Raw genomic sequence first — 14,485 nt, forward strand, 5'->3', positions numbered from 1 at the left:
TAAAATACATAAACTACAGGAATTTGAAAAGAGTAAAAAATAATATATAATTAAGTTAGTAATTACAGTAAATCTGAAGGTAGGCTCCTCTTTTAAGGTAGCAGCTAAGATGCCAGGTGGGGACTGCCAGTGCTTTACTAAATCCGAAAGATTTGATGACTGGTCCTTAATGGAGCAGATGGCCGTGGATGCATAAGCAGAGCCAGAAAGGGATTTTGTTCTTTCATCTGTTGAACCCATTTTCATTCTGTTTTCGACTGCAGTGGCAATCTCAGCCTGAAGTACATCCCTGTGCTTCAAGTGCCCATTGATTCCAGACAGACTGCTCCAAAAGCAAACAGAAGACAGGGACCCTTCTCAGCAATCCCACTGAAAACATGAGAAGTCATTTTATCCCTTAGTCTTTGGGGTTTTTTGCCTTTGTCTTCTTCTAAATAAGTATTTAGGAAATATACAGTGTGTTTTCATTTCAAATAATGTAGAAAAGGTAAAAACTCCATGCTTCTTGCCTCTGATGGCAATAAAAGACCTGTGAGCTTCACTAGTAGTATTATCTTTCCACTTTCTTTAGCTTTTCAAGCAACACTTGTCTTTAACTGTAACTGTTAAAGCACCAGAAGAATTTAGAGGTATTTTACAGCCAAGATACATAATTTTATATTCATAGATAGCACAACTCCAATCCCACAGCATAAACCCCTGTTGGACGTGGAACAATTCCGGAACTGTATTTAATGATGGAGCATTACTGACATGAGACCGATGAAAATAACGAGGAGAAAAAAAAAAAAAAAAAAGAAACATTAGTTTAAATTGGAAGCCAGTTACAAAGACCCACAGAAGAGCCCTTCTGTTTAAAACAGGAACAAATTACTAAACATATGTCAACTAAGATGATCACAGAAACACTGAGTGGCTGAGGTTGGAAGGGGCCTCTGGAAATTGTCTGGTCTGACCCACTGTTCAAGCAGGATCACCTACAAGCAGGCTGCCTGGGATTACATGGAACAGACCAACAACAGAGGAGGCTTACAAAGATGTCTTTGTGTATTTCCAAGCAAAAATTCTGCCCTGCTTTCTATTATCCAAGCTGAATAATATTTACCTATTTTTATATATCCATAGACACAGAGACACATGTAAATAAATATTAAAGAAACCAGTTTTGCTTAGCTCCGCTGCAGTGATTCTGCAAAAACAAAGGAGTATATGATGTTCCATGATGGAGAAGGCTCAGGAGAAACAGGATAACGTGATAACTAATTTGAAAATATTTTATGGATAGCTCATTCTGAATGAAAACAAGACATGTATATTACAGGTAAAAGGAAGCCTAAAGACAGAATTTGTAAAATTACAATGTAGATCAACTACCAGAGGAAAGAATCTTACAAGTTACTGAATGAAAGAACAGTCTCTGAAGAACAATAAATAATCCATTACTTCTGACTATTAAAACAGCACTGGGAATACAATTTGCAGAAAATAGTTGTCATGTTCACTGGCAGACAGATTTAATAATGTTATGTTTCCCATCTTTGACTCCTGTTCTAACCACAGGAATGCCAGTGCTTTAGTCTGGCATTTGTCCCAGCAAACCAGAAGTGGCTGTCAGTTTAAAAGAATACTACATGGTTTTCTGATATTATTTTTTTTTAATATAAAACTTTGAATTCTGAAATTAATGCGATTTTGACAGCAAGCTTAACACATAAGTCAGATTCTTTAGACCAACAATGAATACCTTCTTTCTTTTGTCACCAGAGATTCCCTTCATGACCTAGGGCCGCTGGGAGCAGTGGCAACAGCAGCAAGGTGTACTGGCACTGTGGATGTGAACAGGTAACCTGATGTAGCCCTCGGGGCAGGACTGGAAAGGGAGAGAGCCAAGGCAGGATGAGTGCTCACTGCAGGGAGGAAGATGGGCACCAAAAATAAACAGTACAGCAGGTGAGCTTGAGAAGAAATGATGAGCAGTAAGCAAGGAGGATTTAGAATCCAGCTTAAGAGATTCTGAAATAGTAGGGAAAGAGGGAATCCAGGTTATTATAAAAGAAACTGAACAGATGAGTCTATAAAGAAACAGTGAAGCACAGATATGCAAGTCAAATCAGCAAGTAGGGGAAAAACCATCAGTGAGGAAAAGAAAGGGGGAACTAAAGATGACCAGACAGAGAGAGAGGAAGAAACAAAACCAAGCAGGAGTGGCATGGCTATGTGAGAAAATATGGAGAAAGGCCAGAGAATGCAGCAGGGCCTCTGAAGAGGGGGGGGGAAGGAAAAAAAATCAAATTGGACAAGCAAAGCCTGAGGAAGACTGGATTAAAAATACATCAGGATGAAAAGCAGGGGGAAATAAAGGAGAAAGACTGGATATGATCTGTATTCAAAAAAGTCACTTAATCTGTGATGTTAACAAAAGTACGTGCAGGTAAATACAGATGTTACTTAGAAAACTTCTTACTACTCAGAAAACAATCTTGGTTTTAGGAAAGTTAAAAACCTTACCATCTTCAATCTTACTAAGGCATTGCAAATTGAGCTTTCAAGAAACACCAGGCAATCACACAACAAAGACTACAAAGTCAGTAGCTCTCCCCAAACAAGAAAATACTCATACATACAATAAACTAACTTTTCTTCCATGAATAATTCAAGTTCAATAGTACTGTCCATTTAAGTACTCAAGCATATCATGAATATGATTATATACTAACCCATAAATTTCACTAAAATCAAGAATAATGCACTGAAAGTACTTCATTCCATTACTTTATCTGTCTCTGACAGTTCATTTTTCTCTTGGTAATATTACATTACAGGTCTTCCAGGGATAATAATTCTCTTTGGCCAGTAATTCAGAAAACCTGTAGTTACCATGGCATAGAGCACTTAACAAAAGCTGATTTTAAGTTTCTGAGAAAAAGAGTCCCCCAAACCTTTCCAAGATCTTTGCTTGCAAATTCCAAGACTTCCACCTGCAATTTTTTTCATAATTTTATTGGCTTCTGAAAGAAGTAATGCCTGAGTCATTTGCATGACTTCTGCTGGATCTTGTCCCATCCAAGGGCCTAATTATAGGCAAGCACATGAATAATTGCTGAAATAAGCTGGAGTTGAAAAAGTCTATTGATCTGACTGAAATTACTCACAGAAATGTAAAGGCAGGTGCAGAACATTCCCTAGATATTTTGCAAGGAAAATGTCAATGCATTTCTACCAACAAGGCAAGGTGTCTTTCCTCTCCAGCTAAAGCAGGAATTACGCTCAGAAGTAGACCATGCCCAAAATTAAACATGCCCCACTGAAAAGCTCTTACTCCGTTTTTTAATGCAACCAGGTTGAACAAATGACTTTTACACTTCTCATGCTTCCTGAGCTCATCCTCCAGCTTCACACAGACCTGACAATTCTGCTCTTCACATTTAAAGCTTCATCCCAGACACACATTCTGCTTTCAGGAGCCACAGGCCTTCCCAAGCACATACTGAAGCACTAGGAACAAAGACTTTCATCCTTTGGCTTATTACAAGGGCTCAGCTCCCCTTCAAGAAAGGTCCTTGGCTAACCGGACTCTGAGCCTCAACAGCTCTGCATGAGTCAGAAAACCACTATGTGCAACAGTGAGTTAACTGACCTCACTTTAAAATCCTTTCCACAAAAGGAGATTTGATGTTTTTCTGGCAATTTCAATCAAATAGGATACTTCTAGCCACCAATTAGCAGACAACTGTCTCTTTGGGTCTTGACCTTTCATACACTTGAGATTTATATGACATATAGATATTAGTTATTAAAACCATTAAAAGGGCATATATAATGTGCCTGTCACAAAAGTTTTCCATGAAACAGAACCCCTCCTCTCCACAACCCTGTCTCTGGCTATAACCTAACACACACAGCTGAGCTAGATTTTTTTACATGCTATGGCTATATAGCTGACTGTCCAAGTCAGTCTTTTTTTGTCAAGACTGTTTTTAGCCAATTCTACTCATTATATAGGAGGCCAAATGGCAACCATGAAGTGATGTCAAGCCACCCCTCTTATCAAACACAGTATCATTAAACAAACTCTCAGTACATTTTCAGAGTGAGGTAAGGTATAAATAAAAAATGCTTCACCCTCCAGGTGACACTTAACAGGTTTAAATATAATTAGCACTTACTAAAATGACTACATAAATCATAAACTGAAGTCACACAGACTGAAAACTGTGAAACTTACACATACACAAAATGTTTTAAACAATTTTAAAAAAAGAGCAAATACATTTTCAGGAACTGGTGACTGAGGAATACTTGGCATTCCTAACAGAACGTAAGGAAAAAATACACTGAAAATTTGAGTTAAAAAAATGTCCATAATATAAGAATGTATGAGTGGCTGTATTAGGTTGCACCAAAAGTCCACCTAGAAGAAAGCCTGGTCTCCAAAGAGGCCAAATGGGTGCCTAGGGAAAACTGTAACAGACCAAGCACATGTCCCTGAGTACTCCAACCACTGATGGCTCAAGGACTTCCTGAGCCAGATGTAGTTTCATATAGTACATAAACCTCTGTGAATGTTTCCCTGAACTAGTCCAGCTTCCTCCCGAGCCTCTGCAACCATTTGGCACACAGCAGGCCATGATCCACAGCCCCAGAGCTCACCCAGCGCTGTACGAAGAACTGTTCCACCTGTTTGGCTCCAGCCTGCTTCTTGCCAACTTCATTCCCCTCAACTTTTGCACCAAAACTGATCGCTTGTTGTCTCTTACTGTTTACCTTCTCCTGCATAAACATATTTCATACCTTCATCATATTCTTAGTTTTCTCCTTTCCTGACTGAAGCATCCTTGTTTATTCATTCCCTCCATGTAAACTGTTTCATGTCTATGATGAATTTAATCACCCTTCCCTGAACCTTTGCTTGTTTTCTTATCTGTAGGATGGTAAGTAAGAATTGCAGAGTTATTCAAAATACAGAAGCTATGGATTTATACAGTGGCATAATGATACCTCCAGTCCTTTCCTAATAATTCCTAATATTTAATGTGCTTTTTTGACCACTAATAAATATTATGCTGATGCTTTCATGGAAAGGCACCTAACACAGCCCTAAGATCTCTTTCTACTACATACTGATGTCACTGGCTTTTTTTTCTGCAGCAAAGTTTTCTTAAAAAACAAACAAAAAAACCCTGAAATCCCAACCCACTAAGTATTTAGCAATAACTATTACTTTTTAAAGAGGAAAGGCTGAGAGTGATCTTCAGCAGTCTGATTTGTCTCTTTAACTGTTACAATACATATAAATCACCATAAGAAAAGTACACATTCACTGCAGAAGCTTCTTTGCTGCATTAATGTTGAGCTTGTTAGACCTCCTGAAACAGCAGACTCAAAAATCCAGCAAATGATTCTAAAGTAGAGTCTTAAGGCCTTGAATTCCCCCTGCAATGAAGAAAAAACACTGGTTTCCTTAAGTCTCTAGGAAAAAAAACAAATGCCCTGCAAGAGGGTAAATTGTGTGCATGCATCATTGCTTTCTTACCTCTAATTATTTTGAAACCTGACACTATGCAGAATAATACAGAAAAGACCCCAGCTTCCTGCAATCACTATAATAAATGATACATCCATTTATTAAATTATGTTCCTGCCAGGTCTGATGAAGTATTTCATTTTCTGACAAGAGACGAAATAGACACACTGATCTGCAAGGCAAACATCACAACATCTGCTGAAGTAGAAATGCTTTTAGTTGGAGACACCTGCATTCATAATCTTAAGCTAATTCATTACTATAAACACATGATGAAAAAAATATAAACATAGTAAAAGAAATGTAAATGTAATTATCTATGGAAAATAAATTATTATAATAAAAATCTGGATTTCCTGACAAGGGAAAGTATTTGGTCTGATGCCTTTCCCTTTTGCTACAATTACTGCTCCTCCCACTGAATAGGCAAATACACAACCTGTCAGACAAAGGTGATGAGCAACAGCTTATCTACAGCTTATCTAATTTACACACACAGAATGCTAGAAATTGAAATTAACAACAATAAAGATTTTAGCTGCACTGTCAGTTTTCTTCTTGAGAACAGTCCTGCACAAGTCGTTCCACAGCACAACTGCACTTCTTTAGAATTAGAGAGGACTGAAAATTATCAGATACGTTAACAGTTGCAGCTATTTTGGGGCATAGGACAGAGACAGGAAAAAAACCCAATGAACTATCAATCAACGTGAAGAGAAAGAAGTTGTAAGATGGGTATGAAACCAGTCCTCCTTGCAGTAATGAAGCAGTTCTATAGGAAGCACCTGTGTGTTTTAAACAGATGGCCTGGGGAGGGGGAGCCCTTCCCGTGAAGGGCTACAGCAGGAGATCCTGTCCAAGTCTGGTGTTTAACTCCCCGCAGACAGGCTCTGGGCACCACCAAAAGAAACTGCCTCTCTCCAGTTGCTATCTGGACAATTTACGCTCTTGATTTGTTCCGACTGCTTTGCTAGATGCAACTAGGTGGAATGACTCCATCCAAGTAATTTTGAAACTGTAATTAACTAATGTGTCTCAGGGTGTTAAAGGAAGAGGGCAAGGACAGAGAAATTAATAAGACTATCTGATAGAAATGGTAAAAAATTGCTTTTCCTGAAAAAACACACAACTAGCATATAGAAATTAAAAGCTAACATTTTGATAAAATCACAAAATTCTCAGAAGGAAAAGTATGGAAGTTAGCAATATTTGCACACTGATCTTTATTGTTTCTGTCTCCCAAACCACCATTTCCTTTGGTGCATTAGCACCCTCACTTTCTGTAAGTACATTCTGAGGATTTTTCTCCTCTACTTCACTTTGGTTCTATTTCTTCCTATTGTCTTTTCTGCCAGCCCACACACTACAGCTATGCATGCTGATACTTTCCCAAAGACAGACCAAAAGCACCTAGCTTTCCTCCCAGGCTTGTCCGTTAACCTCTAATGCTCTTCATTCAAATAAAACCCCAACACCTAAAAGAAACCCCAACTCAAAAAAACACAAACCCAAACCAAAAAAACCCAAACCACCAACACACAAACCCTCACAAAATGACTGTTAATTTCCTTTTCCACCCAAGTTCTTTAACACCTTTCATCCAAGACGTTACTTAATCTGAGAAAATCTGCAGATATGGGTGGCAAATTGTTCTGGAAACACTATAGGGAATTTCTAAACTTACATCTGCCATAAAAAATATATATAATTTTATATACCTTTATAATATATATATATATACTTGTAATTGATTTAAGAGATGCATGGGTACAAAAATGATTGTTGTCTTGTTTTAGATCAACTTAAAAAAGCAAGTAGGCACCAAACACGCTGCTGCAACTGTGACAACACACAATATACTTTAACTTGGGCACTTTGCAAACATTTTGAGAGAGATGTATGCTTTCTGCTAAAGAAGAGACAACAGCCTTAATTCAGGAATGGAAAGAAAAGTCAAAGAACACTGTGTGATTTTGAGAACTGGTCTTTCAGAGGAAGTATCCTGTGGTGCATAACCAGACTTGAAAATAAGACACTTGGAGCACGTGCTATACCAACAATTTATCAGTTTATCAGCTGATTTCTAACGCCACATTAATAGTTAACTCCAAGGCAAAATCACTGAAAAATACATTCTTAAAACATGAATTTGCCTTGATTCAATTAAAATAGTCCATAGGAAAAGCCTCAATATAGTGAGCATTACTAGGGTTCAACACTGTGATTTACCTTGAAAACAAATTTTATGGCACAATGAATTCAAAACCAAAATAATTTCCTAAGTGTATAAATGTAAAATACTTTGCACACTTCATCTGCCCCGGAAGCATTAACTCTTCCCATTCTGCCAACATAAGGAAGCTGGTAAGTTCCAGTTGCCTTAACAGGTCACAGGTCAAGGCAGCACACAGCGTTAAATTCAAAGCGCGTGCTGGTGAAACCAAGGGTTCCAACTCTGAATTGCTGAGCCACAGCACACCATCAAACGTCACAGAAGTTTTAAGGAGCCAGGAGTTCTCTGGAGCATTCTCAAGAGGGATATCAATATAAACAGACTGTTATTTACCTGCCAAGAAACGGCCCCCAAAACAGCGGTCGCGACAAGGCTGAAAAATACTAGCTGTTCCGAAATTAAACAAAAATGACGCATTCCTTTAGATGCCATAACTCTGTCAAGGCTGTTGTTTTCTGCACGGTGGGTATAGTATACCTTGTGACAGTCATTTAGTTTTGTGTGAAAGCCCCAAAGAGTTATGAAAAAAATCACATGACAGATCATCCAAAAAATTCCAAAAATAGAAAAACCAGGTATCACAAAATACCAGAGATCCAAATCACGCAGTTTAAAGGCTGCAAGAATGAAAAAGATTAGTTCAATGACTCCAATTGAGATGACAGAAAGCCTTCTGCAAATTTTACCACGATACAAGTAGGGCTTCCATCGTTCAGTAACTGAAAGTCCACTGAAGTAAACATCAAGAAGGGGATCGGAAATCAGGCAGCTGAAGAAACATGCCAAGGCAAAAGGGTTTGTGGGGATTTGCAGTGATGGAAAAAAGAGTAAGGATGCAATGGCTCCAAAAATTGCCAAATTTGGAATTGCCAAAAAAGACTTCATACGTAAGTCAATAATCAACATGGCCAAAGCCATGACCAACAGAATAATACTCACAGATTTTTCAACCAGCATAGTTGTGCTGGCAATTGCAAATCCAACTAGTTCCAAAAACTCAACTGTTGTCAGCAGAGTTGGTCGATGATGGATACAACCACAAATCCTCTCAACCAAAGCACATAATATCCTTAAAACAATGGCGGAGAGGAGTAAATATTTAGTGGCTTCTTCTTTCACATCCGTTTTGAAGGCAGAATTATTAAGAAAACAGAGAAGGCCAAGCAAAAAACCAAACCAAAGATTGGAAAGACTCAGGCTTGCTGTTTCCATTGAAAAATAGTAGTACAGTATGCTGGCAATTCCAAGAACAAAGAGTCCCAGAATAAATATTACCAAAATCAATGCATCTGCAGTTTTTTCCCATCTGACATAAAGGCCCATGCAAATGGCAACCAGCAGGTTGATCCTGGCAAGATAGCCAAGGTATCTGACCGATGAGTGCATGTTCACTTCTCTGTTCGCTTCTTCTAGCCTTGTCATTGCTGCATAGAGACAATGACTAACACAGTAACGCAGTGACCTACACATGTAAACTGCAGTTAGGGGGTTTTACCCACTCGGCTGAAAGTAAATATTTGGGTTTCATCCAACAAAGACAAGGCAATCGCCACCTTCTGTAATATCATTTCAGCAACAGCAGTCCGCAATCCCTGAAATCCTGGAAGAAGAATTAAGAAGGTTTTAGCAGCAAAGAATTCCTTTTAATCACATACAGCATAAACATGACACAACCTTTCTCACCAAGGAGTTGAACACATAAATTAAAAAACACATAATAATGACCAAGTAAGTGTGTTGTTAAAGGTCATTCAAATTGGGGTTATTATTAAATCCAATATAAGACTGGTTCTGCATCAATCTTATTTCATAATCTGAATGAAAGGAAAAGGTAAACCAAACCTGGCCTGTGCAGTTTTTCCACAAAACTCATCCATTAGGTATCTATATTAGACATCTATGGGTATCCAAAATATTGCTATGATATCCATTGTCTTCTAAAATAATTTAATATTGATTTAAAACATTGTTTTACTTCACCATTACCTTTGGTAAGTTCTCACTTTATAACATACCTTTTCAGTACGTTTTGCAAGGCTTCTTTTTAGTAGTCAAGTAGCCACAGGATTCACAAAAAGAACTTCATAATCAGTTAATGAGCTAAACCCACAGTAGATAATCAAAAAGGATATTATCATCTCCATTTCACAAAAGGGGAGTGGACACACAGATGTATCAATAGATCTGGCAATATTTTCAGAAACTTTTCTTAACCAAAGACTTCATTTTCACCCCTCCAAGCCACTTTTTTTTCTCCCACCAAAAAACCCAAACAAAATGATGGGGATAACTATTATATTTAGAACATAAGCATCTCCTACTCGGATCCATTTAACTGACATGCTTTTCTTTTTAATATAGTATAGGAACAGACAGTAGTATTTTTAGGGGAATTTTGTATGAAAATGTGGCTAGGCAGATTTCACTGGAGATCATTACTATTTTACAGGAAAAGTTTCTTCCCGGTCTGAACTCAGTCTTGAAACATGAGGACCACTGTCATCCTATTGGTGGTTAATCATACGGGGCTTACACATAAACAATACTAGTAACTGCTATAATTAGGAAAAAAAGTTATTGAGGAAATTCTATTTCTGTGAAAATCTTAATTGCACTGTATTTATACACTTTTGTACTTACCACAAATTTGTCAGAGGCACAGTTCAGAGCTTTCTAATTAAAGGCAAAAAAGGTTAGTACTTTTGAAGTCACAACCCTGCTCTGTACGTAAAACATGTTGTGACAAATTAATAAGAATTACTCAGAGAACAGGCTTTTGCAAAAAGAGCCACACATACTTCTGATTTTTGGTGCAGGAGTCACTGAAGGAATAAAGCTGAGTCCATACCACCAGAAAAAATAAGGCAGAAAACAACTGGTAGATCACAAGAAAGTACAGAAACAAGAAAATCAGCATCATTTTTTTTGTCTCTATTTTTCTTAAGTGTCATACATTACAAAGAGCTCCAGAGCTCCAGTTGTCCAAATTCCCTTAGTTAAAACTTAGCAAAACCCTGTATAGTATTTATATTTAAGCATAAGTTTTGCTTCTGAAGTAATTAATGAAAAGTTTATTTGTAAATCTAATTGTACAGGTTATGGGCGGCATGTAGGAACACTCATTCGTAGCCACTATAGTTTTTTAAGTAATTACCTAATTGCCCATCTTACAGAGACTTCTGGAGAGTTAATGGTATGACAGAGCAATTAATGTGTCAAGAACACTCAAAGATAGGTTATAGCTTACTGCTTTTATTTATACTATTTATTTATTTTTACTTATTTATTTATAAAGGACACCTTGACTGAAAATCAGAACTTAACTTCCATTTTCCCTTGATTTTTAAATTCTCATTTTTTAAACCAGAGAACAACAGAAGACAAACTGACTGATTTACCCATATGCTTTGGCTGACTTGAAGACTGACACCCAGCATAAAACCAGCTTGAATAATTGGTGTAGAGATAAAACAGGCTTAAGAAATCCTATTGTTTAAATTACTTAAGTTTGGTAACATATTTCCAAATTATGTTAAACTCCTAACAACACTGCAGATGTTACTTGCAAAAACTATGTATTAAAAATCTGTTTAATTGAAATAGAATACATACCATACAGTTAAAGCAAATGGTTACTGCATGCCATTGAGAGTTAAAAGTTTTCATTTTAACTGTGCATTTTCATATTACTTATTATTGCTAGTGTTTTATACAAATAAACTTAATTCTGAGTTGCCTGAATGCTTAAGATCGTGTAATATTTCTCTCATTAGTTGGTAACATATTTACAGTTTTCTCAACCTTTCATTTGTTTCTACTTTATATAGATAACAACCCAAAGTTAGCTAGCCTTTTCCAGGTCACAATATATCTGGTATCATAGCACTGTCAGCAAGGCTGTTTCTTGTACTATGATCAACATTTGCTTTATGGACAACTTGAGCTTTTCAGTTCAACTCCTACACATGCCCCCTCCCTGCCCGCAGTTCTCTCTCCTCCAAACCATGAATATAAAGGAACGACTTCCCCATCTCCCCTTCCAACCCACAGCACTGACGTGTAACTACTGCTATGCCAAAGCACATCTGCCATGCCATTCTGTTATCTTGATTCCTTTCTGGAATCCCTCCAAGTTAAGAAGCTAATACTATAAACATTCATCTGGACAACAGACTCATGGAAGTCAGCAGTTTAGCTCACGCGCAAAGGGTGGAAGCTCCCACCTAACCCCTGGCTTACTATTTTGCTACAGTTGCTACATTATTTTCTGGTGGTATCATTACACTAGCAAGCTACCTCGCAGGCAAGCAGCCGCTCTGACAGAAAACTACTCTGACTAGCTCAGCTTGTGCCAAGCGGAGTTTTGCTGTGATCACATCATGAGAAATGTGAAAGCGAAGCTCCACTGCTGCTGCCCCACGTGCTGTGCCAGGTACCGGGGTGGGGGAATGTGCCTGCTCCTAGTGGAAAGACACAAAGTCTGCTTAAGTACCAAATATTTGCAAAATAACAGCTTGGACGTGAATGCAACACCCTCTTCCTGGCTACGCCTTCTAGGCAATTATCAAAAAGGCGTACTACTAAACCACGCTATTAATCATTAGTATTTTTCTGTTCAAAACACATGGTCAACTTTTTGGTGAAAAGAGAAAAAGGAGCATTTTAATGATTAATGCATCCCATCATGCAGTTATTACCAAATAAATTTAACACAATTTAACACAACAATTCAGACAATTTTAATGGGAGATTTCAATTATCTGATTTATTCTTTAAAACATAGCTATTTGTAACTCATTTCTGTTAAGACTGACTGTTGAAGCAAAGACTGTTCCAAGGCAGGGAAGTGTTGTGTTTGGTTTTAAAACCAACTGCCTTAAAAGTTTCAGGCTTCAACATCTGAGTTACATACCTGAGCGAATCACATTTAGATCCAAAACACAGAATGTGTACACCCACTTTTAAACATTTGTTGACTTTTGCAAACGCAATTTTAAGCAAAACCTGGAGTCCAAGTAGAGATTTAGAGACTAAACCATCCAAGAGCTTTCCTACATGTAAAGGAACATCATTCCCAAAGTAGTTTTCATCTTAATTTGTCTAAGAAAATATAAAAAAAAGAACCAAAACCCGAAGATGGTTCAGTAGTTTGACTACAGTTGACCTGAAGTCCAGGTGAGGCCTATCTAAAATGCTGGACTTACTTTCTTTCAGCTTTATTCTTCCAGTTTAGTGCATGGTTTTTTTTAAAAAAAACCAACCAAAACACAACTGCGTGACGCCTTTTTAAAACCATAACGTCGTACTTAGCTACCACATTAATACAGCAGCCTTAAACTTCAGGTGAACGTCTTCGTTAGTCTTCGGACGTGCACGCCCAGCCCGCATTACGGATTCCTGGTGCGGGACATGCGGGGAGCGCCCGGCCCAAGCACCAGCTGCCGGACTGGCCCGGCCAGGGGAGCCTACCGACGGCTGCGGGCTCCGCGGGGTGCCTGCGGGGCAACGCCGCTCACCGCCAGCTGCCGCCCCGGGAGGCCGCCTGGGCCCGGCCCGGCCCGGGGAGGCCCCGTCCCCCAGGGGCTGCCCGCCAGGCCGCCCGCCTCCCCTCGGCCCCGCAGCGACGGGGCCCTGCTCCACGCACACGGCGCCGGGGCGAGCCCGGCCCCAGCCCTTCGGTGCCGCCGGCCCCCGCCGCGCTCCCGGCCCGCACTCACCTCAACAGGCGTCCCGGGAACTTCCCACCCCCCGCGCAGCGCCGCCGCCATGTTGAGGCTCCGTGAGGCGTCCCGGCTACGGGCGGCGCCAAGGCTCAAACGCCGCCGCGGCCGCCCGGGCGCTGCCGGAGCCCAGCTGATCGCGGCGGGCAGGCTGGGCCCGAGGCGGCCCCGGGCGACGAGGCCCTCAGCGGAACGGTGCCTGCGTCGGTGGGGCAGAGCGGGGCTGTGACCGTGGGCGGCCCCGTCCGCACCCCCCAGCCTCACGGCTGCCCTGCTCTCATGAGCACGTGGATGCAAGGGAAGCGCGAAAGCACGTTCTTCCCTCCACACCCCCCAAAAATGCCAAGTTAATCAGCTGGAAGAAGTAGAAAACAAGACAAAACTATACGCACTGAACTGGTGCTTAGGGGACAGAAGAGGGAAGCTGTGTTTGAGTCAGCGCCCCTGTAAGGCGGGCTGGGCCCTCCCTGGCCTCCCCCATGGCGGGCCAGGAGTGCCTTCGGGGGGGGGGGGGGGGGGGGAGGGCGGGGGGCTCGGCTCCGGGCCTTCCCCAACCAAAGCATTCACCCCCCTCAGGCACACCGCCTCGGCCACCGCTGTGGCACAGCACTCGGCCTTGGGAATGGATGCTTGCTACTGGCCCTTGCAGGCAGGTGGGCAAGAGCAGGAAGCTTCTGGAGCATAATGGCTCCATGGCTCAGGCAAAACCAGGGGAGCCTGTGTGAGTGACAGCTTAAGGGGCACTGCCTTGAACTGCCAGAGGGCTGGGCCTGCCACAGATTTATATCCTTTGTGCCTGCATCACATCCAGCCCCTTCGCCCCCCGCATCAAGAAGCACTGGTGCTGATGGGTGGCAGCTGGACACTCAAACATCTAAACTCCCGAGCTGGACACTCAAACATCTAAACTGACAGCCTGTCTTTTCTGCCTCAGTTATTCAGACAACTGATTCACAAGGAACCTCCGTAGTCTCCAAATCCGTACCGCTCTCCAAATATTAAATAAAA

At 40.5% G+C, this 14,485-nt stretch overlaps 1 protein-coding gene across 5 annotated transcripts in view; it reads right to left on the minus strand.

Moving 5' to 3' along the window:
- TMEM168 (transmembrane protein 168) overlaps positions 1 to 13,914 on the minus strand; it is a 28,540-nt gene extending 14,626 nt beyond the window's left edge. The window contains exons 1-3 of one of the 5 annotated variants that reach the window (XM_055711057.1): positions 13,475 to 13,914; positions 10,398 to 12,217; positions 8,091 to 9,357 (exon numbers count right to left, since the gene is read on the minus strand). In XM_055711057.1, coding sequence (XP_055567032.1) covers positions 8,091 to 9,227 — 1,137 coding nt within the window. In that variant the 5' untranslated portion in view covers positions 9,228 to 9,357; positions 10,398 to 12,217; positions 13,475 to 13,914. The other 4 variants (XM_055711058.1, XM_005441760.4, XM_027808986.2 and 1 more) reach the window with 4 other exon arrangements.
- Positions 13,915 to 14,485: the final 571 nt, after the last annotated feature.

The sequence above is a fragment of the Falco cherrug genome, chromosome 5, assembly GCF_023634085.1.
Source record: "Falco cherrug isolate bFalChe1 chromosome 5, bFalChe1.pri, whole genome shotgun sequence".
Classification (NCBI taxonomy): Eukaryota; Metazoa; Chordata; class Aves; order Falconiformes; family Falconidae; genus Falco; species Falco cherrug.